This window comes from Lacerta agilis, chromosome 6 (genome assembly GCF_009819535.1).
Source record: "Lacerta agilis isolate rLacAgi1 chromosome 6, rLacAgi1.pri, whole genome shotgun sequence".
Taxonomy (NCBI): domain Eukaryota; kingdom Metazoa; phylum Chordata; class Lepidosauria; order Squamata; family Lacertidae; genus Lacerta; species Lacerta agilis.
Window position 1 is genome coordinate 51,531,852 of NC_046317.1, and position 24,441 is coordinate 51,556,292.

At 41.6% G+C, this 24,441-nt stretch overlaps 2 protein-coding genes across 3 annotated transcripts in view; one reads left to right on the top strand and one right to left on the bottom strand.

Moving 5' to 3' along the window:
• The window catches only part of ILRUN (inflammation and lipid regulator with UBA-like and NBR1-like domains), a 29,500-nt gene extending 17,291 nt beyond the window's left edge, over nucleotides 1-12,209 (bottom strand). The window contains exon 1 of the mRNA XM_033152636.1: nucleotides 11,920-12,209. Within this exon, the coding sequence (XP_033008527.1) occupies nucleotides 11,920-12,077 (158 nt within the window). The 5' untranslated portion in view covers nucleotides 12,078-12,209. The remainder of the gene's footprint in view (nucleotides 1-11,919) is intronic.
• A 3,866-nt stretch (nucleotides 12,210-16,075) lies between these two features.
• Nucleotides 16,076-23,385, top strand: SNRPC (small nuclear ribonucleoprotein polypeptide C). Of its 2 annotated transcripts, none has more exons than XM_033152637.1 (6): nucleotides 16,076-16,166; nucleotides 17,758-17,800; nucleotides 18,875-18,983; nucleotides 20,347-20,436; nucleotides 20,836-20,940; nucleotides 23,031-23,385. In XM_033152637.1, the coding sequence occupies exons 1-6, from the start codon at nucleotides 16,099-16,101 to the stop codon at nucleotides 23,153-23,155; spliced, it is 540 nt and encodes a 179-aa protein (XP_033008528.1). In that variant the 5' UTR covers nucleotides 16,076-16,098; the 3' UTR covers nucleotides 23,156-23,385. The 2 variants fall into 2 exon arrangements, with proteins under 2 accessions (XP_033008528.1, XP_033008529.1); XM_033152638.1 differs by having other exon boundaries at nucleotides 20,839-20,940.
• Nucleotides 23,386-24,441: the final 1,056 nt, after the last annotated feature.

The window sequence follows — 24,441 nt, forward strand, 5'->3', positions numbered from 1 at the left end:
AGCGGGGCACCACTGTATACAGACATTATACCATGCTGTTACATGGAACAGTCAGCCTGTGTGATCTCCCATCTCCCCATTCAGCTGCCAATCAAATAACATGAAAGCTGGTTTCTTGACCAAGCTGAAGAGGGCCAGCTGAATGGGGATTTAAGGGCACACAGAGACCTTCCTTTCCTGTATCAGCTTAGCATGCTGAATGACCACTTAGAGAAGAATACACAGTGCTCTGCTATAGCTTATGGACATTATTCCATATGGGTACTGTACACAGGGTGGACTGGACTGAACATATTGCATTATTTGTTTGCTGAACAAAGTTTAGAGAATGGATAAAAGGCAGAAGGAACACGTTAGTACTAACCCCTAACCCTGATTTTTTTCAGATAAGATGATTTCCTAGAATGCAGACTGTTATGTGAAGGAAGCACACAAGGAGGAGGAGGTGGCTCTGTTATCGTTATTATTGACAGCTATGTGAAAACAAAAGGATGCGGGTCGCGCTGTGGGTTAAACCACAGAGCCTAGGCCAGGGCTTACCGATCACGAAGTCGGTGGTTTGAATCCCCGCAACGGGGTGAGGTCCCATTGCTCGGTCCCTGCTCCTGCCAACCTAGCAGTTCGAAAGCACAAAATGCAAGTAGATAAATAGGTACCACTCCAGCGGGAAGGTAAACGCCATTTCCGTGCGCTGCTCTGGTTCACCAGAAATGGCTTAGTCATGCTGGCCACATGACCTGGAAGCTGTACGCTGGCTCCCTTGGCCAGTAAATCGAGAAGAGCGCCGCAACCCCAGAGTCATCCGCGACTCGACCTAACGGTCAGGGGTCCCTTTACCTTTATGTGAAAACAGGAACTAGTGAGCAATGGATTTCTATGCATGCTTTATAAACATGATATGCATGGGTTGCAGAAATTTCCCACTGGGCAAATATCCTAAAAGCTTATCCACACAGTTCCATTCAGCTCACAGAGAGAGTGTATATTGCACATAATCAATAATGCTATTATAATTATTGGAAAAAATATTTCCAAACTGTAAGTTACAACATCATATTTTAGGTGCTTGGGCAATCAGAGGTCTAGGCTTTGAGTAATCCTGCACTACAACTTTTATAAACCAGGAAGACAGGGCTATATTTAAAAATGCCAGCTCAGTCAAATGGTATGGGATAGGTGCATGTCACATTAACCACTAAGTGGAAACAAATGCTTTATGTCACCAGCTGCTAGCTGCTTCTATACAAAATGAGCTTTATGTAACTCATAATGGGGATATGTCAAGAAACTCCTGTTCAAATCAGTCAGTAAATATGCTAATTTGTTTCACCGAAATATCTTCCCTTCTGTTCTGACCAGAGATGGAACTCACTAGAGGTGAAAAAGAAGAAAGTAATTCATGCTGCACAGTGCCCCCCACCAGCCAACCTCCCACCACCTTCCTGCAGCCTATTAAAAATGCAGGTGCTTTCAGATGCCCCATGCTGTACACGTAAAGTGCATAAATGCTAACAAAATTATTCCATGTTGATATAGGGATGACAGCCACACAATACATATTGCGGAACATTTCTCAAAATATTTCTCTCAACAAAAAAACCAGAAAACCCCACAGCTGGCAATGTTTTTATTTTCCATCTTGTAAATATGCTTCAAAGGGGAAAGGGCTATTTGTGCATCAGGGCTCATTGCCAATTCTCCTCCCCTCCATGTGTCATATTTCATCACCCAGCTTTGCCACTTGGAATGGTTTCAATGTCTGTTCCAGTTAAAATCTAACTGAAGGCAATGGAAACTGAAAAGCAGACTTGCTATCTCATTCTCTTAATGTATTTTAAACATATTTTTTTCTATACATTGCTATATTAGAAACAAAATGAGTGCACTAGTTAGTTTCAGTCTTTGACTTTTTCAATAAGAAGAGGATGACGAATTCTAGAGTTAATTTTTAAAAATGGAAATATTAGAAAAGAGCAAGGGTGGGGGAGAAACACCAGCCGAGTCAGGATGACAAAGCAAATGTCTGACTGAAGTTCAACTGAACAAGTGCTCATTGCCACAGAGCTATTCTAGGATACGCCCACAGAGTCTGTACAGAAACCTGAGAGAGAAGACAATACATGGTGAATACCTTCAAAGTCATATGATTAAAGAACCAGTAACAATTCAAACAGCATTTTTTCTTATTCATTCGATTTTAAGCAAAGACAATCAGTGTAAATATCCACTTTGGAACTACACCCTGTTTCAGGAAACTGACTAGATTACAATTGGGGTCCCTTCCAACTCTACAATTCTATGTTTATATTATTCTATGACTAGATACACTTTCAAACCTTTTCAATGAAACCCTTGGGAATGGTAAGATAATCTTTCACGTCCCACCAGCAGTAGCAGTACAAAAGGCATGTTCACAGTCAAGCATGAACTTTGAAGAGCAAAATTTCCACAGGGCTGCCTATCAGAGTTTGTAGCAGAAATGAAACTGATATACTATAAAATGAGCTTTTGTGCCTCAGGGCTATTTAAAGCATCTGGGAATTCTGTCACCTAACCCCTGCCTGCCCTCCCTCCCAAGTTTATTTGTATCCATGTAAGAAATCTTACTGAAACATCACTTTACAAATTCTACATACACATATTAATTTCAAATAACCCATTTATTGTGCATCCTAGTCTTGTCCAAGGGACCAGAAACAGTGCTTTGATTAGTATGTTTAGTTGCCTCAAGCTTCTTCTCCTTACCTGCCCTCTTCAGCCTAGGTTAGTTACTCTAGCGTCTTTTCTTATAATTTAGTTAGATTACAGAAGTTAGGTGTATTTGTACAACACTGACTATGATTCACCACATGGTCTGCAGAAAAAGTCACTGTTGATACTGCTTTTAAATGAAGCTAGTTAGCTCCTCGAAGCTACCAACATGAGTCTGACCAAACTGCGGGAGGCAGCGGAAGACAGGAGTGCCTGGCGTGCTCTGGTCCATGGGGTCACGAAGAGTTGGACATGACTAAACAACTAAACAACAACAAGCTAGCTCCTCAGAAGAGTGTCAGAGAGAGGCATTATACAAAATAATTGAAAATACTAAACGGGGGGGGGGGGGGGGGCTGGCTGGCTTAGAAGCCCTATTAAATACCCCATATTCAGCCACCAACACTGCTCACCTTCTTTCTGCCTGGGGACAAAACATATTATGTTTTCCATATCCCTCAACTAAAAAAAGCAGGATACAGCTACCTGTGATATATCAGTGTTTCCAAGCTTGAAAAGGCTGGGTGGTGGGTGGGAGGAAGGAAACAGATACTACTACTGTAGTATTGCATAAAATGCAATGCCATCATTGCAACAGATGCCTCCTGGATGCAGGGGAGTATGCACACAGAGAACACTGGATGCACTCTCTCACTGGTCATCTGCCAGTTTTTCTCTAGACACCAAATCTGGATTGTGGGGCAAAAAAAATATGCTAGTGCTTACAACATATCCATGTTTTTGAATCCTGCCTGTTAGGAATCTAGGAAAAATATTTAGAAATAAAATGTATTTGAATTTTATTGTTTGAATATCTGCATAGAAAATGCTTGCAACAGATATGGGTGCATTTTTTATGTATGAGCACTGTAGCATGATGTATCTAGTTTTCCAAGAACCCCAGTTTTTATTCCAAAAGAGATCAGTTTCTAGTTCTCACATTAGCAGAGAAAAATCTGAAAATTGTGCAAGGTTAGGACCTGAGTCAACCTGCATAGCACTTCAAAGCACCAAGACTACACTTTACCGTCACTGCTGCTCAAATTCTGAAATCCTGCAAAAATCTCTTTACTATTTTAACACCCACCTTGAAATTTCCAGACCCAACCAGGTTCATAATGTCTAGATCTGGGATAGGGAACCTGTGCCTCTCCATATGCTGGACTGGAGATGTTAAGTGGAGGGGAGATGTCAGTTCCATGCTACCAGCACCAAACATTTTTAAGGAAATATTTTTGTGGGGTTACAATTTTAATCTGGAACCAACTGTGATCCCGCCCCCAACCGTTCTCTGTCTGTGCTGACATGTATAGAGGAATCTGACTTAGCTTTGCCCCCCACCTTCCCTCTTCTAGGATGATCTGATAAAAGTTTGGCAAACTTTTTAAAAACACACACCCTGTCTCTCTTCCCCTTTCACCTGGCAGGTTTGGCTGATGACAACATCCCCCAATGTGGGTGCAAGAGGAGAATTTGCATCTTTGAATGCCGATGCTGGTTTTTTGTCCAGGAAAGGGAACACAGCCTGCTTTATGTTTACAGTATCTGTGGTGGTTTTCCCCAACCACTACCTCGGTTAAAGACAGGATACTTACCCCCTAGCAATGGAGCAAGTCAGAAGCACAAACAGGCAGAATAAGCGTTCTTTACAACATTCCAGCCAGCCACCCAAAAGCCATGTTTTTCCATTCTGCCTTCCTTATTCTCCTCTATCCAAGCAAGCAAGAGACTAGCTGCTATTGTTGTTGCTTATATTTCAAATTAGGTTTATTTTATGTGAAAAAGCAATAAAATATTTGAATGGCAAAAATGCCCCTATTTTTTAAGGACATTCCAGCCAGGCAAAGCACTTATGGTGGGTCCAGAGTAGATCTTATAGTGAAAGTGAAATGAAAGGATCAACAGCAGCAAGTCTAGACATTAGGTTCATTGGATTGGATCCAGACTAAGTTAGTTGTAATTATGCCCCACTGAATCAATGGGACTCAAGTCATCACTAACTTGTCACAGTGATTTCAGTGAGAAATAGGTTTAGCTAGCAGCCTGGATCTAATCAATACCACATATGTCAAACGATCAATGTGTTGTATTCAATAGCTGCTCAGGGCCAGCAGAAGTGCTTCAGATTTTTACCAATCCCTCTTACCCAATGCCCCCCAAAAGTATATTTATCTACTTTATGTTCTGCCTTTCTTACCACAGGAGCACAGGGCTGCAAGTAGTAAGTGATAAACCAATACAAACATATTTAAAACAATCTCAGTACAGATGCAGACTGGGAAAGATCTCAGTTTAAATGGCGTGTTGAAAGAAGAAGGTCTTTAGTAAGTGCCAAAAAATAAATAGACAGCACATTCAAGGGGAGAATTCCAAAGGAACATGAACAGCCCCATTACTACATTATATGGAACAGACTTCCTGATAAGATGGTATCTGCAAGAAGCCCTGACTTTCAAAGTACAGTGATTTATTGGATATATAACAAGTGATATGCTCTTTCAGGTATCATGATCCCTAGCTGTATAAGACTTTATAAACCAGCACAAAGAACATAGCCTGGTAGCTAACTGGCAGCCAGACTGATTCTTTCAATAGAGAGGCAACATGTTGGTGATATGCTGCCCCAGTAAGCAGTTGAGCAGTCACATTTTGCATGAGCTGTACCGGTAGCTTGCAGACCAACCTCAAGGGAAGCCCTACATTGAGCACAATGCAGTAATCTAGCCTGGGAGTTACCAGCACATGGATGACAGCAGTCAGGCTATCCTGGTCCAGAAATAGACACAGCTGTCATATCAACTGTAGCTCTTAGAAGACACTCCAATAGTGGCAGATGGATCCAGAAGCACACCCAGACCATGAATCTGATCTTTCAGGGGGAGTATGACCCTATCCAAAGCAGGCAACTGACCAATTAATCCAGATTCAGAAACCACCCACCCACAGTGCTTCCATCTTGCCAAATTCAGTTTATTGTCCCTCATCTAGCACACTACTGAGTCTAGGCACCAGTTCAGGACTTACACAGAATCTGAGAATTGCAGAGTTGGAAGGGATCCTGAGGGGCATCTAGTCCAATCCCCTGCAATGCAGGAATCTCAACTAGATTAAAGAATCATAGAGTTGTAGAGTTGGAAGGGACACCACCTCCCGTGGGAGCAAGTTCCACAGTTATGCACTAAGTGAATAAGTACTGTCTTTATCTTAATTTTCCAACATGCAGGCTCATTGGATATCCATGAGTCCCCCTGATTCAGATGTTACAGAGAAATAGAGCTGGGTATCAGTGTAATAATGAGACCTCACTCCAAATCTCCAATGGCTTCATGTAAATATTAAACAGCCTTGGAGACAAGATAGTATCCTATGCCACCTTACAGCACCATTGCCAGATGACTGAAAGACAATCATCCAACGCTATTCTTTTAATCCAACCCTGCCTCCAATACTTGCTACACTAAGTGGGCTCAGAAGGTTGGCATGCTTAATAACATCTAAAACCACTGAGAAATCAAACAAGAATAACAGGGCCACATTCCTTGCCCTTTGCAAGATAAAGGTCATCCATCACGGTGAGCAAGAGCGATTCAGTCCCATAACCAGGTCTGAATCCAGATTGAAATGTGTCAGGATAAACTGTTTCAGCCCAGAGTCATGCCACAACTCTATCACAGTCTCTAAAAAGCAGGTATTTGCTTAGAATATACACTTTTTCAAAACCACTGCAGTCTAGTATCTTTAAATTACAGTAAACTTTACCGCAGGGAGGTTGTTCAACTTCAAAACAGAAGAGCCCACTCATGTGTGTATGTATAAAGGTAAAGGGACCCCTGACCATTAGGTCTAGTCGCGGACAACTCTGGGGTTGCGGCGCTCATCTTGCGTTACTGGCCGAGGGAGCCGGCGTACAGCTTCCGGGTCATGTGGCCAGCATGACTAAGCCACTTCTGGCGAACCAGAGCAGTGCACGGAAACGCCATTTACCTTCCCGCCGGAGCGGTACCTATTTATCTACTTGCACTTTGACATGCTTTTGAACTGCTAGGTTGGCAGGAGCAGGGACCGAGCAACGGGAGCTCACCCCCTTGCAGGGATTCGAACCGCCAACCTTCTGATCGGCAAGCCCTAGGCTCTGTGGTTTAACCCACAGCACCACCTGCGTCCCACATGTGTATGTATACAATTCATTTAAAGAAATGCAAATTTTACTGGCCACTGAGAATGAGCTAAAAATAAAACAATCACCACCCAAAGAAAAAAAAGAGGTGAAACCTACTATTAGGCCAGTTTAAAACCAGACAGATGGCAACTCTACACCATTAAGAACTAGAACATGTTCAGACAAGTTGAAACATAACGTTAAAGGAGTTAGAAAATGTTAAATGCTAAATTGGCTCAAGACAGCTCACTAATCGCAGTATCTAAACTTAAGGTACTAGATATGTTTTCAAAGTCAGCAGGCTTTCTAGATTACATATCACCTGGTGGAGAAGAGAAGAATGGAATGCATGCTCAGCATATTAAGCATAGCATTTAATAAACAGCAGAACTTCTCATAGATGAACTGGCAGTAAAATATCTTCGCTATACACCCAAATATCTAATATTCAGACTGAGTAACCTTTTTTTAAAAAAAACAACCACCAGGCTCTTTGTAAAGTACTATCCAGTATCAAATAATAACATTTTTGTTGCAAGGCAATGGAATACTGTTCCTATGGACATATTAGTGACCACAAGTTATTATTATTTATTAAATTTCAATACCACCCTTCATCCAAGAATCACAGGGTAGTTTACAGTAAGGGGGGTTATCCTACAAAGTGCAATGTCATACATTTTCAGAGCAAGTGAAATTATGTAATTTAAAGGGCAAAACACTACAGTACTTTTAAAAATATTTTTAATCTAAACACAATCCTATCATATATTGTACTGTTCAAAGACTGTAAACATTACAGGGCTGCAATTAAGGTCTTTCGCAGGTAGATCGTCAGCAGGCCATTCTGGTGCAGCTAACAGGAATGGAAGCGAAGTCAGAAGAAGAGAAGATCTCTTTCACTGTTACCCAGTACTTTCAGTGGTTTCACATAAGAAGCCTACCCCATGATTCCGTGCCACATCAGATCTGCTCTCCTGGGAAACATAGCCACAGTGGTGCAATAAGATTTTGCAGTATGACTCCTTTGAACATTATTCAATAGCCAAAGTTCAGGGTCATGTGGAAGGAATCTATACAGTGATATCTGTAGTTACAAACGGGATCCATTCTGGAGCCCTGTTCGTAACCTGAAAGGTCCGCATCCTGAAGCGCAGTGTCTGTGCATGTGCACGAAACGACTCGGCGCTTCTGCGCATGACATCATTTTGCGCATCTGCGCATGTGCGAACCGCCAAACCCGGAAGTAACTTCCGGGTTCGACGCGTTCGTAACCCGTGACGAACGCAACACGCAGCGTTCATAACACGAGGTACGACTGTACTACAGCTTCTTCCCCTTCCATCATTATTTCAATTGTATGGAGGAATGATAGTGGTGAGGCAAAAAGTCATGGCAAGCAGCTCTCATGTTTGCTTTTTTTCTTTTTTCTTTTTGTATTACTGAGCAGTGGTGAAAGGTGCCATTCTGTAGCAGCTCCCAAGCTACTAAAAACACAGGAAGGGGACCACAGTTACACAGGTACATCAACTCAACTATACTGGCTCTACTAGAGGGCCAAAAGTAAGGGGGAGAACAAAGACTTACAAAGAGCAGGTTAGATGAGTGCCAATTTAATGTTTACCTGCATAGTGTCTATCCTTCTTCTTTCACCAGTGTTAAAATTGTCAGCAGCAGAAAATAGCATACTGATGTATCCCACTGACTAACCAGGCTAGAGAATAAGATCGTGACTAGTTCCATGTATACATGCATGGCCATATTTACCTAGTAACCCATCATAACACTAGATACATATGAGTCAGCTCATGCATCAAATAGTATTCCTGGGGGAAATTCAGCTACAAACCTATTGAACTCTTTAGTACATAAAAATAAGATTGAAAAATATGGGAAATTGCTTTTGAAGCTCAAAAGAGACCATTTGCGTAAACTACACACGTTCTCAAGGTTAACAGACTCAAACAGAAAAGGACGAATGGCACCTGTACAACACCTATTTTTTTCACACTCCCCACAGGAGTCTTACTACAGGCCTCTGAACACAAGACATCTACCAGGAATTCTACTCCACAAGTTTTAACAGGGATGCAAGGACAGAATACTCCACAGATAATGTGGGACCCAAAATGGGATAGGGGGAGCAAATTAGAAGGAGCAGAGCAGAATATACCCTTCAACCCTTACAAGCAAGCTGGATAATGTAAAGTTGTAGCAAGCTGGATAATGTAACAATAAAGGCCAGTTTGGACAGAAGAACATGACCTTAACGAGGGGTCAGCAAGGTTTATCTTGCCTGGGCCGAATTGGTCCCACAGAGATCCCTCCGTGGGCTGGATTGTGCGCCCATATGAGCACGCCCCCACCCCATGATTTTTGGCGTCTGTGCATGTGCAGATGCGATTTCCGGTGCCGCGGAAATGAGTCCCTGTGCCGTGCTGCGCCAGTTTAGTGCAGCATGCTAGCGGGCAGATCAGTTCGGGGGCGGCTTGTGGGCCAGACAAACGACCTCCGCGGACCACTTCCAGCCCATGGGCCTTAGGTTGCTGACCCCTGTCCTAAACCATAATTTAGCATTATGTGCACAAGCTACAACAAACGTCAGTCTTGCATACTTTCCTGCATGCTCTCCTATGTTGTGTTTAAACTCTGGGAACTCTAGTTAGTTTAGATTATGGTTAGTTCCAACAGGTCAAACCATGGTTGATGATCCTAAATTGTTCACAAATCATTGCATAAATATTAAAGTAGCCAAAGTTCAGACATAACATGGAACTTTGGTTATTTAAAAATTTAAAAAGAAGCATTTGATCTCCTCCTATAGTATGGCTTTACATGTCCTAAAGTAGAAGACTGGTTAATTTAACCCACTATCTGTGACACAGATTAGATGCAGATCTCCAGCATCTCAAAGAGAGGATCTTTATGTATATTGATACCAGGGATCTTTTAACTGGAAGTGTAATGAAATAAACCAATTATTTTTAGTATCCCTGCACTCTACAGCTGGACCCCACCCTTTTCCAAGGGCCACAACATCAGACAGCAAGTGGGGGCTCCCGACAAATGTTGTTACACACCAATATAAAACCCTTCACACAGTGAACTCGTATGTAAAGGTAGAGAGTGCCATCATAGGTTTCTTCTTCTTGACTTACTTGCTTTCTGTAGGAATCATTTCCCCCCGTAATGAAGCATGCAATTATGCAAGTCCCTACCTACATTTTGAAATTGTATATTCCAGACATAGTCTAGGTTCTAGTCTAGGCATAACCCATACCTACAAGTACCTCTTATTTTTCTTGGGATAAAATGAGACGCTTATGCACACCAAGCTGAGATCCTTGGAAAAAGTGTAAAATACATACTTGACAAAGAAAATGAAGAAATGATACACAAGACAGAAAACCAGTTACTGGTGTCTTATTTATAAGTCCAATCCTAATCATGTTTACTTCATTAATTTCAACTGGATTTCCATGTATGGTTGAAATGTGGCAAGAATATACTTTTCATGCTCCCTTGTTCAGCAGTTTGAGCTTTAATTTGCTATCAAGGTGTTGGATACCCCATGCTCAAAATAATTTTATACGTGTACACACATTTTTGTATTTAGTTCCAATTATAATATTTTTAATAGAGTGGCATTTTTTTGTAAAGCAAAGTTGGTGGGTGAAAGGATTGAGGAAGGTTATGCATGTAGTAGATTGACAGCAGGAAAAGTATGAGGAAGATACAGGAAGAGCTAGCCACTGAAAACATGCTCCAACACCACACCTCTCCACCACATTCTCACACGCTGCAGGCATGGCTTTTTAGAACCTCTAGTTTACAAACCTGAGAATTCGACATTCTTTAGGAAGTAGTAATTAAAGTTGTGATTTGTATGATTCCAGACTTTTCAACTGTGGCCCATACAGATGTGACTGGCCCAACCCATGGCCCACAATTACCCATACTGTAAATTATTTGACCTCCAATGTTTACAGTGTGATCCTACTGATAGAGAACTGGGATTGGGTCTAGAAATCCAAGCCTTGCTTCTATCATGGACTCACTGCACAGCCCCTAAGCTTGAAACCCCCAACAAATAATAATAATAATAATAATAATAATAATAATAATAATAATAAATTGACTAGCCAACCTCACAGGATAGCTGTGAAGTAAAACACTGAAAAGGAGAACAAATCAATATCCGATTATACATAAATCCTTGACAGCTGACCCCATATTTCAGACACTGTCAACTTTTAATTATAAACCTGGCAGAAGAAACTAGTGAACAATGCCAAGAGAAGATGTTTTCCCAAACTCTGAACCTGTAAGAGCTAATAATCCACATTCCCACTATGCAATCCAACCACTGGGATCATATGAACTGTATTCCAGCTAAGAAGAAAACATCTGGCTTTCACTCTAACGAACAGACCCTTTTTGCATTGCTGAATATATAGAGAGACAATTAGAAACGAAACCATAACATGACAGAACCTGTCACGAAGCACGAAGCCTTTAAGGAGAACAAGAAGACCCACGGATGTGGACCCAAGATGACGCCTACTTCTGTCCAAAGAGGGCCTCATCCAAATGCCTTTACGGGGGGGGGGGGGGGAGAGAGAGAAGCGACTACTGCTCCTTTATATTTTGGCGGCACTTGCATGACATGCTCCGCGAGTGAAGACGCGTCACACTGGGGTTGTTTACATTGGACGGAGCTGGTCCACCTTAGAGAGAGACAGAGGAGACGCGACACTGCTCCCCCGCCGCCAGCGCGTTCGGGATCCAGCCCTCGCCCGGACTTCCTTGGCGGGGCAACTTCCCCAGGACTGGAAGAGCGAGCTGGGCCTGGCAAAGTCAGCCCCGCCAGGGCCTCCTGCGCTCAGCCCTCCCGAGAAGACACGGCCAAGACGCCCGGTCAACCCACGCGCCTCCCCCACCCCCCAGCCGCGGCCCACCTTCCCCACCCGCCTCCCCGCGCGCTGCCCTGCTTCCCCTCAGGGCTGTACCAGTTCGTCATGTCCAGGAAGAAGGCGCAGCCGGCGGGGCTGAGCTGAAAGCCGAGAAGCCGCTGGAACTCGCCAATGAGCACGTCCTTGTCGGTGGTTCCCAGGCAGCTGAACTTCTGCATCAACTCGGCGTCCAGGTCCACTTCCATCCCCTCCATGGCGACGGGAGCCCCTCTGCCCGCGCCAGCCCGGCCCCTTCCACTAGGCCCCGGGCTGCCCGTGAGCAGCCACTACCGCCTCCTCAAAGCTGCATGGGGGGGAGGGGGGAGCGAGCGAGAAAAGCAAACGAGCGAGTAGCACGCAGGGCACGCCGACGTTGCAGCGTCACCGCGCACCGTGACCTCACAGACGTGATGACATCATAGCAGAGGGTACCAAAACACAAACAGCCCAATGCAGTTGGGGGGGCGGTTTCTGGATGCAAATAAGCTGCGCTTAAGGTAGATTGAGCGCGTTTGGGTTATTATTATTTTTAATTTGAGCAGCGAGGCTTGTATAACCCGATCCTACACGTATTTGCTCGGAAGTAAGTGCCATTGAGCCCAGCGGGGCTCCTTGCTTCCAAATAAATGTGCATCGGATTGTATCCTTTGTAGAAGCGACATTTCTGTTCGTTTTGTTCGGCTGCTGTCCTTTTCTTTCTCTTGTTGTAATACGGAGGGGATTTAACCCTCAGTGATCTATACTGTTAACTACGTCTCACCCCTTGCCTTTCCCTGTAAGACCAAATTGCAGTCGTTAACAGTCGTCTACAGCCTGGTTTTCCACACCTATCAGCTGATCACCACACCCATTCCCACTACCCTTCTGAGTAATACCCCTCCCCACTCCCTCACTATATTTAAGGGTCTAGTGACTTCCGTTTCAGTGTATCTGAAGAAGTGTGCATGCACACGAAAGCTCATACCAAGAACAAACTTAGTTGGTCTCTAAGGTGCTACTGGAAGGAATTTTTTATTTTATTTTGTTTTGACTATGGCAGACCAACACGGCAACCTACCTGTAACTGTTAACTACGTTGTACTGTATACCCTAAAATACTCTCAAGAAGCACAGGGTGTTTGGGGGTTTGTTTTTTAAATGAGATTTCTGACTCTGGTCTTAGGCATTGAAAGCTAAAATAAAATTTAAAAGTGACAAGAAAGTGAAAGCGATCGTGATGCTTTTAAGAAACATGTGCGATTTCTAGACATGTATATTTGTAAATAAGTCCCGCTGAGTTCAGTAAGCCTTCACACATCCAATACCATGTAACACACAAGTACATGTCTATACAGAAGTAAACCACACTAATTTCAATGGTGCTACTGGAAGGATTTTTTTGTTTTGTTTAAATTCAATGGGATAAGTCCGTGTAGGCTCATAGCCTAAGTCTACAATCCTAACCATGTCTACTCAGAAGTCACACTGAATTCAATGGAGCTTGCTTGCCCCTAGGTAAGACTGCAATCCTAAACCCACTGACTTGGTAGAAAGCCCCCATTGAATCCAATAGGATTTACTTCTGTGTAGATCTGGTTAGGATTAAAGCCTAAATATGCCCCAAACTGCAGCCCTGGTTGTTTAAACTAGACAAGCCAGAATGTTCTCACCACAGTTCTGTAAATTTGCTAATCTGGTTTTGCCAGAAGGGCCGGTTTTTACAGATCTGATAGAGACAAAGCATTTTCAGTTTCAAAAAGAAAAACTGATGCAAATACAGTTCACTGCATTTCACAACATACCGGTAGTTGTAGGTACCGGTAATTTCAAAGGCAAAAAAAAAACTAAAAACAAAAGAGGTATGCAGCTATGAAAACATTAAATATACACAGCATATCTGTGCATTTCATTGTGCTGGGTAACTGCAGAAGTTCTCAGTTTAAATACAAGTAATCATTTGACAAAATCTTTGTCATGCAATTATAGAAAACTAATTCACCTGACTCATATCTAAATTGTTATATAGCCAATGACAAAAATAAGTTAAATGGCCACTAATAAATGGTAATTCATTTCAACTAATTCTTTAGATCTAAAAAGTAGGTGTATTATTTTTAATAATGTGCATTCATTCTATTACTATTTAAAGCCAACAGTCCTTTGGATTGTGCCCCAAGTGTTTAGAATGACAGTGCCAATAATATGCCATCCAGCATAAAAAGGAAGCATTTGATAACCAAGTCAATTGTAATAGTCCATCTCTTTGGAGAAGGTTTTATCTATTATGTGGGGGAAAGAACCTTAGGCAGGATTAGAATCAAATCACGTCTAGTTTTAATATTTTCACTACTTGAAGATGTGGAGGACAAGATGTTTCAGGGGCCTGGGCACAATATATATGCCTGGATACATTTTGGAGCCGCTTTCCCAACTGCTGCTGCTGGAACCTGAGAACTACGGATCACATATTTTGTCCAAAATTCTGCTTGAATCCACCACCCAATATGAGGCCTCCAACCTGCCCTATAATCAGGTTAGCCTTGATTTACAGTAGGTAGGAAGCTGGAAGAACTGTACTGTTTGAAACACAGATGATTCAAAAGCTGATATGTAATATTGACACCAGTGTTTTGTTTTTCAGTATTTTTACAGTGAGTATTGAAACACAAATTTAGGGTGAAATTAGGGCAGTCTGTTAAAGGAAGAACAGACCAATTCTCCATCAACATGGAGAAAGAAAGGATGACACTGGTCCCGAGTAAGGGATGGAATATTCTAAGAATCTGACAGTTTTAATTTCTGGCTCATGGGTTTTGAATTCTGTCATATATACTTTATACTAAGTTAGTTGCACAAATGGGAATTGCTTCAATTTAAGGTCTCTAAATATCATTAGCATGCAGAAGACTGCTGAATGCCTTTCCCAAGACAACTGGAACTTTGTTGGACCTATCATGTGTTGGACCTCTTATCATGTGTTAGGGAGGAATGTTAGAGTAAGTCTACCCATTTTGCTGCCTTGCCCAATGACCCCACTGTCCCCATGGTGAATAAAAAAACTACTTGAACTTGAAGGTCTCTAGTATTACCAGACACATTGTCAGCAAAATCACATACCATCCTTTATGAACTGTACCATTTCAATCTGCAGGTGCCAGCAATTTCCTCCCCATCAGTCCTGTTATTCTAGTTTTCTGCATGCAATGAGAATATTCTATATGGAGAATTTTAAAATACAGGCAACTCTCAATTTGTGCATGTTTGATGTGTGTGCGACTGCGCGTGCACGCACACACACACACACACACACTGTTTTTGGCACCAGAAGAGGGCAGGGTTGGAATGGGGACGGGCTTACGTGTGCTCCACTGTGACGGCCCAGAACATAACCCCCACGTAAATTGCGGGGAGGGTTGCCTGTATGACTCCCTCACCTAAAGTCTAAAACAATACTGAACAGGAAGTATTATCATACAATGTTGCTGATTCCAGAGTTATCAATCCCAAGCTTTCCTATAAACTATCTACAGTGATTTCTGGCTTAAAAAAGAAAAGCTCTGGGTGTTGTGCGAGTACCCAGTTGTTGCACCAAGGTTTACTGGGAAGCAGCAAGCCTAACCATGGCTAATTCCCCATCTCTGAAAATACAAAAGCTTCTTGTTAGCCAGGTCTGTCTCCATCCATATACACAGGTTCATGGATAGGTCAAAAACAGGAATATTAAAAATATCATTAATTTCCAATTAACACAGATGAGGGGAGGGGAATGAGTCATCATAAGTTATGGACTTTTCCAGTTGTTAAAAACAAATAACTACCTTTTCGATGAATCCGTTTGACACAACCCCACCTCATACAACAACTAACCTAAATACGCAACTGACAGAAGATCTAGCCCTCTTTACCCTACTTCCCTTTTCCTTTCCTTCCTCTCTGTTGATTTGCAGATTGTAAGCCCCTCAGGTAGGAATCTATCTCCCGTGTTTTGTACGACGCCATTCATAAAAGTAACGATGATCACAGTAATAACCGGTTATTATAACTTCCGGCCTGAAATTTATATGGTTTTGCTCTCTTAATTTCCAAGGCAAGGAATATAGAGTGGGGGGTTTACCATAGAAATGCCTAAGGCTCAGAGCGTCTCTGTTCTGCATTGACCATAGAGACTCAATACAAGGGCGCCGTTTGTTTTTGCCGGAAGTCCGATTTTTTAAATCTCTATGGTGGAAAAAAAACACCGGGAACTGTTGTCGCATAATGATTGCGCCATTTCCTTTAGACATTTGCGCGGCCGGTAGCGCATCGCTAGCGAGCAACATGCCCAAGTGAGTAAACTGGAGAACCTTCGTATGAAAAGCTCTGGTGGGAACTGGGAAGGGTGAAAAGTGTATGCAGACTGAGTAGAACAATGTTCTGTGGAAGCGGGGGGGGGGGGGCAAGGTGGTTTGTCCCATATATTTGTGTATATTGTTTGTGTGCGTTCTCTGTGCTGGTTCCGGTTTGTACACATGTAATTCTTTTAATTGGGCTTCCTAATAGCTTCACTAAAGAGAATTGTGGCTCTTAATGCTTGGTCGGGCTTCCTCGCAAATATTCGTGAATTCAAATAACACACACACCATTTTTGTCTGCGTGCGTGCAGAGGCCTTAAGGCTGAGGTCTTCGCAGCAACATAGAGAAACTGCCTTATATCCGCTCAGATCATTGGTCCATCTAGCTCATTACTGCTGCCAGTGTACTGACTGTTAGCCACTCTCCATATTTCAGAGGCTTTCCCAGTCCTACCAGGAGATGATGGGGATTGAACCCGTCTTCTCTTTTTGTCGTCAAAACAGTAGGTACTACCCCTGAGCTGTGACCCTTCTTTTTACTTCAACTATGTCCCACTGATCATGAGATTTGACTGCATATTTTGCTGACCACCTGTGCTGCCTCCTGGTCACAGCTGTCAACCTTTTCCTTTTTTTGCGGGAAATTCCCTTATTATAGCATTGGGAGACAGCAGGGAGGGTTAACAGCTATGCTCCTGGTAAACTGCTCTCTGGGAAGAACCCATTTAGACTTCGCACCATGCCAGGGAATATTTGAGGCATTTTGAATAATTAAAATACTTGGTGGCTCACAGACTCAGCTGCCCTGTGTGCGGGGACAAGCTATTCATAGAATCATAGAATAGTAGAGTTGGAAGAGACCCTAAGGGTCGTATAGTCCAAACCCCTGCAATAAAGGAATATACAGCTGTCCCATAAGGCAATCAAACCTGTAACCTTGCATTATCAGCACCACACTCTAACCAATTGAACTATCTAGGCTGAACAATTGTAACATATTCTGATGTTAGCTGTGATTGACACAGTCACTGTTAACCAGTGCATTTTGTTCTTCTGTCACTTAAGAAAGAAAAGAATGAGCCAAATCTAGTATTGCATAAGTGGACTTTTGCTTTTACAAGGGGACAGCCTCTGCTACCCTAACACACACCCAAAATCTGTTCCTCCAAGCCTCTGGAGCAGATTTTGAGGATGCATGGAGGCTATAGGGGGGAAGAGAGGATGGTGGTCCTGATTGCAAGTGGAATTCTGTTCCACTTGCACACAAAGAGCACTGCATACAACACAATGATTTCTTTTCTCTTTTCTCTTTAAGAAGAGATTCATATTAGTATCAATGAGAGTGACTAGATAGAATCTATCTTTGCACATAGATAAAGATAAGTAAATATGAAGGCTGCCATTGCATAAAACAGGTGAATGTTTTTCTGAGGAAAATATAGTGAAATAGCTTCTTCTTGTAAAAACAACAGAACTAAATTACTAGTCTAACTAAAAAGCATATTAAACTTTCGATAACTCTTCATATTTTAAGAAGCAAACAGTCATTACCCTACTTCCAGTGCATATTTGTCTCTCGTTCCAGGTTTTATTGTGATTACTGTGATACTTACCTCACCCATGACTCTGTAAGTAGGACATTTCACAATGTTACAGTATGAAAGTTAAAACAGTTCTTCAGAGGATTGCTTCTGAATACATTTCCTAAATAAAGTCTACCTGTAATATGCAAGCCTATCACTGGCATCTAGATAGATAGATACATAGATAGAATGTCATTCTAAAAACACCCTCAATATGAAATTGTGTGGTGAATTTGAATAGTTTTCTGTGCCATGCTGCAAATATTTATATACATGATTAATTTCATTATAATGTATATACATGATGAATTATTAAATGAATGAGGCGGGTCAGAGAAGAAGTTAAATATGCATGGGCTCAAGATCATGGATGTGAACTGAAGACTATTGGTTTGCTGCAGGATGGTTGCTTTAGTGATCAACCATGACCTTAATAAAATCACTATACTGACTGTTCATTTTTATCCTGAGGTAGGTAAAAGCGGGTGGCACTGTGGTCTAAACCACTGAGCCTTTTGGGCTTGCTGGAGGTTGGCGGTTCGAATCAGTATGATGGGGTGAGCTCCCATTGCTCTGTCCCAGCTTTTGCCAACCTAGGAGTTCGAGAGCACGCCAATGCAAGTAGATAAATGCAGCAGGAAGGTAAATGGCATTTCCATGAGCTCTGGTTTCCGTCACAGTGTTCCGTTGCACCAGAAGCAGTTTAGTCATGCTCACCACATGACCTGGAAAGTTGTCTGTGGACAAGCACTGACTCCCTTGGCCTGAAAGCAAGATGAGCACTGCAACCCCGTAGTCGCCTTTGACTGGACTTAACTATCCAGGGGTCCTTTACCTTTATCTGTTGTCCTGACAATTTTCTTTCTAAAGAGAAATGTCAATTTTACTTTATGTCATCACAAATACTGAAAGATGATGACTCAGTGAGCAAACTCACTAGATTCTCAGGTCTACTCAGTAGTTTACTAGTTTGAGATAAAATCATGATTACTGTATTGGAGACTATATGTAAAGGTTCTCTTCCTATATTAGTACAGGAACGGTTAGGTGAAATTTATCAATATTTTAGACACATGGGTATGTTTGGTGCTTGGAGAGCAAAAGTTTTATGTCTTGCAGCCATCTGTCAGGAAAACCCATTGCAGTGGTAGGAAACATAAAGAAAATGTGAAAGACTACTATCAAAAATGGATGGAAGAACAAGCACAGAGCCTGATTGACAAAACAAGTAAGTCATATCAATGCAATGGCTGTTTCACATATTTGTTTATTTGATTGAAGTTTATACTTACCTAGGGAATTAGTTCAATCCTTTTTGCACAACATGTTTGCAGTTGAAACTCTGCTTCTTTCAGCTCCTTTATGGGAAAGTTGCAGAACTGCTGGACTTAAAGGCCATGTTATGTAATAATGAATGCAGACTTTTATAAGAATTCCCTGTTGAAGAATTGTGGAATTTGTGTCCTACATTACCACCATCAAGCCCTTAACAACAACAAAAAATTATAACCTATTATTCAGTTGTTTTCTTGTTGAGCTGAGGGGACCATATTTGGTGATGTTTCTCTTAAAATATTGGGGAAATGGTTCCTTTAAGTATATTTGTCCAGCACATTGACAAACATTTCTAAGAGACACTCTTAGTAGTGCCATATGCTCTTTTTTTAAAAAAAAATCTTGTGTCCACTAAGGGCCCTTGCCCTTTGGAATGTGCTCCCAACCAGGCAGGCACTTGCAGTATTGGCATTTCGGTGCCTGCTTAAAACTCACCTGTTTGTCCAGGCTTTCCCTGAGGGTAGATCCAGCTCGCTTGATGTATTGAGCAGATCTATTGTTTTGTAGTATCTTTTGTACTTTTTCTTTGTAAACTTAGTTTTATTGTTTCATGCTCTTCACCTCTGATACTTTTTCTTAATCTTGGTGGTTTAGAAATGTTTTCAACTTTAAATAAATAAATGTGGATGTTTTATGGAGCAATCCTATGCACATTTACTCATATGTAAGTCATATTGAGTTCTGTGGGTCTTACCCTTAGGTAAGTGGTGATAGGAATGTAGCCCCAGTTTAAAACCTTGTTTTGAAACTTTTGAAAGCACTTCAGTTTCAACTGCACATCTTAATGGCCTTACTGTAGGATCCTATGCATGCTTACAGGTATTTTAATGTCCCAATGTGCTCACTGAGGTTTACTTGGCAGTCAGTGTGTTTAAAATAGCAAATTTATTTGGAATTAAGTTCAGTTGAACTCAGTGGGTTTTCCTTCTGAGGAGACATGCATGGTAATTTACTGTAAATGTTGCCAAGTTCCTTACACCAGTCACTTTTAACAGAAATGTGCTTGTCAAATGTTCTCTCGCTCTTATACAGTACTTATTTGAAAATATGGTTTATTGAAATGGATGAAGCTTTCCTTCTTGTGGGATTAGATAAATTGGCTGGAAGGAATAAATCCAGGCAGCTGCAGAATTGAAGAGATTGCATGACTAGAGAACTTGAGGCAGTTCCACATAGAAAGTAAAAAGAGCCAGAAATGTATAGGAAAACTTCAGTAACTAATTATGTTTGGCTTTTATTTATTTGCATTAATGTAGCGGCTGCATTTCAGCAAGGCAAAATTCCACCTACTCCATTCTCTGCGCCACCTCCAGGAGGAGCTATGATACCACCACCACCTAATATCCGTAAGTATGAATATTGATGTTTTATCTCTGGCTAGTATGGGAATACTTTGGTATGTGTTACAGGGAAAACTTTAGGTGGTTATTTGGGGAGTACTGTAAACAGAATAGCAGCCCTTTATTAATTACGTATAACATTGCATCTTTTCCTGTAAGGTTAGCTATGGATGATGAACAGCTCATGTTCATTACAATATTTATCTATTCACCATTACAACAACAGGTTGTTATGGTGAATAGATAAGATATTTCACTAACTCCTAACTTCTTATGGTGAAGAACTAGCAGACAGTTGGAGTGGAAAAAAATTGTTGGCAATCTTCAAAAACCTGAAGTGTTTCTGAGATGTCAGATTGATGTGCAAACTTATTTTGACATTTGCCCATTGTTTTCATACTTGAGCGGGTCCTCCACGGCCAGGTATGATGCCAGCACCCCACATGGGCGGCCCTCCAATGATGCCAATGATGGGCCCACCACCCCCGGGAATGATGCCAGTCGGCCCTGGTAAGTTCCGGATGACATAAATATTTGTCTTTTTGCTTTAATTCCTTATATTCTGAAGATATATGTGTATGTACATGTGCATGGGTCCTTAACTAGAGCTTGATCTCCCGTATGTTGTAAGTTTCCCTAAAACCTTCATTGTCCAGGAAGTTCTCCCATCTCTCTAGTGTCTGGGTTAACCCATTTCCCCCCCCCCCCCCCTGTGATAAGCCTCTTGCCAGAGTATAATAACCATTCATTTAAAATTTGGTCTTGCCTGTTTCATAGGACCCTTGGGAGCTTCCATCCTTAAGATCTCATATTTTTATGTATAGATACAGATCTGAAAAATATATATTGATATTTACTGATTAAAGTGGTAGCTGAGATGTTTCTCTATATGGTTCTTAAACTTATTTCTGTCAAAAAATTTATTTTTATTTACTTTTAAAATACATTTTAACTTTAGCATATTTAATCTTGTTACGATTTATTAAAAATATTTTATATTATTTTCTTGGCTTTTTATATAATTTTACAAAACTAAAAATGAAAACAATAAGTAAAGCATAATAATGAAGAAGAGACATCCCATATTCCTCTACCTCCCACCTCCCTAGCCCTCAATAGTACAGTTTACAAGTTTGTTAAGAATTCTAACGCTTGTTGGTTTTGTTTCATTGTGCAATTTGGAGTGATCAGAAGGTGCCAGGAATTATTCTGATTATTCTGTAGTGCTGTTGCATAGGCTGTTATGCATTTAAAACAGGCACCCCCAAACTCAGCTCTCCAGCTGTTTTGGGACTACAACTCCCATCATCCCTAGCCAACAGGACCAGTGGTCAGGGATGATGGGAATTGTAGTTCCAAAACAGCTGGAGGGCCGAGTTTGGGGATGCCTGATTTAAAAGATCGTACTGTACACCTGGGGTGAATAAAACCTTATCTTAAAAAAGCATTTCACTGATTCCAAAAGAAAGCTTTTTTCAGTGTCGCCCAAAATTTCCAACCTTTCCACTAGGAAAATTCTGGTTAAGCCATGATGAATACTCTTCAGGCTCAAACTCTTCCCCACTCTCTTGCAGATTCCATTTTTCTTTCCTGATTTTCTTATGCCATAGCCTGCTGTGAAGTCCACATTTAGCAAACTAAAAATTGCCTTCAATCCATGGCTTAAAGTGGGTTTGCAAACTGTGATTCAGAAGTTGTCCTAGTTAGCATTAACCATTGTTTGCCTGATTCAGATGTCACATCATACTGTAGTTAAACAAGGGAGGGAGGTGCTCTCAATCCCAAAATCATGGTTTGACCACAACACCTAAAACAGGCAATTGTTCATCAAGCAGTGCTGGAGCAAAATTACTAATACCCTTTGCCACCATTCAAAGTGTGTAAAATAGGAAGCACTCTTAGCAGTAAGCAAAGTGTTGGGTGTGCTCTTTACCATGTGACCATTAAGTATGCCCAAATAAGTTAGTTACTTGAGTCTCCTAAATGTCTTCTGCATGAAATACCAAATATATAATGCAGTACAAAACAGCAATGTGTCATACTTGAAAGACCTGGTTGTGTAAGTATGTTGTGTAAGCTCTTGCCCAATTCTGGAGCTTTGAAGGCATTATCAGTGTTTGGGGGCACTATTGGCATTTGGAAGCTATCTAATCTAGAACTTGTTTTTGAAGTATGTACTATCATAGCACTATCATAGGTAAAACAGTGGAACTGGATATCAACTTTCCTTCAAGGAAACTTCATTTCATGGAACAGGACTTTCCTGTACCACTTGAAATCTGCTCCTAGGAGATGGGAGGCCTTTGGGAATGGCATGGGGGATTGGCATACAGAATGGAAGAAAGTCATCTGAAACACCTCCTGTGTAAATGGAAGAACAATTTAGGATCTAAACCAATGTGATCTGCAGTGAAGAAATGACAAAACATTTCCAAAGAACCACTAGTCTAGGAAAGTTTTCTCTTTCCATACTGAAAACGTGGAAGCTTCTTCCTAGAAATCTAGGTTGTCTTTTCAGGACACTTTTAATAGACATTGTGGTGTCTTTGACTAGAAATTGGTTAGTATATTTCTTATGCTTTAAATTTACTTTGCTGTAGCTCCAGGAATGAGGCCGCCCATGGGAGGACATATGCCAATGATGCCAGGGCCACCTATGATGAGACCTCCATCCAGACCCATGATGGTGCCAACCAGACCAGGAATGGCTCGTCCAGACAGATAAAGTGGAAGTGGACTGACCATTCTGCCTGTGTTTTGTGTACACCCATCTGTGAACGAAAGCCCTGGGAGTTCCATTGTCCCAAGCAGCAACAAACCACCTGGTTTTTCAGTTTCCAAACTTAAATGGGTGAAGGAGGGAGGGGAGAAACAGAAGACTGGACTAGAGGTTTGTAACATTTATCAGACACATGTCCTTGTTCATTATTGGAATAAACCTTTGATACTTGTTAAGACACATCGTCTGTGTGTTGTTCATCCCACGTACATGGTGCAGCAGGGCAAATAAGTCATAAACGAGATTGCTCGTATGGTTGAAGCACAATTCATGATGCTGCCACTACTGCCTTTCTTCCACGTTCCCTGTCTCTCCGCAAGAGCTGCACATGGTATCCTCTCACCCTCCCTGCTATTGGATCTCTCTCTCTCTCTCTCTCTCTCTCACACACACACACACACACACACCCCACCACACACAGTTGCTCTCTCTACCTCAGTGTTCCTAGCTACCCTTCCCCATGCTTCTTGGTGATCTGCCTTGGAGGTTTCCTTCGGTATGCGTTCCTACCATCACCACCTTTGTTTTTGGTTGGGATGGTATGAAGCAGCAAGTCTTCTAGCAGCAGAAACCCTTGATATAGCACTGCTGGGGAGTTATGCTTCTGAACAGTTTGAGTCTGAGAAATGCAAATGATTCCTGAGCACAGTGACCACTCATGCTGTATAGAATAGAAAAACAGTTAAAGTTTTATATTCCTTAAACTCATAATGCAGATATGAGATTTTTGTTTAATAATAAAAAAAGCTTTCTGCATATGGCACACTCAAAAAAAGTTTGATGCTGCAGAATAATACATGCTATTTGTAAATGAATGTGTTATTTAATCTTTTTGAAAAACATAGTATTACAGCACTCTGTGAAACTATTTGGTTTCAATAAAATCAAATTTCCCATCAAGTAGAAACTATTATTTACAGTGGTACCTCGGGTTAATAACTTAATTCGTTCTGGAGGTCCGTTCTTAACCTGAAACTGTTCTTAACCTGAGGTACCACTTTGCTAATGGGGCCTCCTGCTGCTGCCGTGCCACCTCCTTACGATTTCTGTTCTCATCCTGAAGCAAAGTTCTTAACCCGAGGTACTATTTCTGGGTTAGCGGAGTCTGTAACCTGAAGCGTCTGTAACCCGAGGTACCACTGTATTAATTTTTCTGTAATATATATATCCTGCTTTTAAGGGGGAAAGCCTTGCAAGGTGGTTGACAAGTAGATAATACAATTAAAATAAAC

Coding starts and splice junctions, on each gene's coding strand:
- SNRPC (XM_033152637.1), top strand. CDS start 16,099: ATGATTGCGCCATTTCCTTTAGACATTTGCGCGGCCGGTAGCGCATCG. Junction 16,167..17,757: donor CTAGCGAGCAACATGCCCAA/GTGAGTAAACTG, acceptor CTCTCGTTCCAG/GTTTTATTGTGATTACTGTG. Junction 17,801..18,874: donor CTTACCTCACCCATGACTCT/GTAAGTAGGACA, acceptor TATGTCTTGCAG/CCATCTGTCAGGAAAACCCA.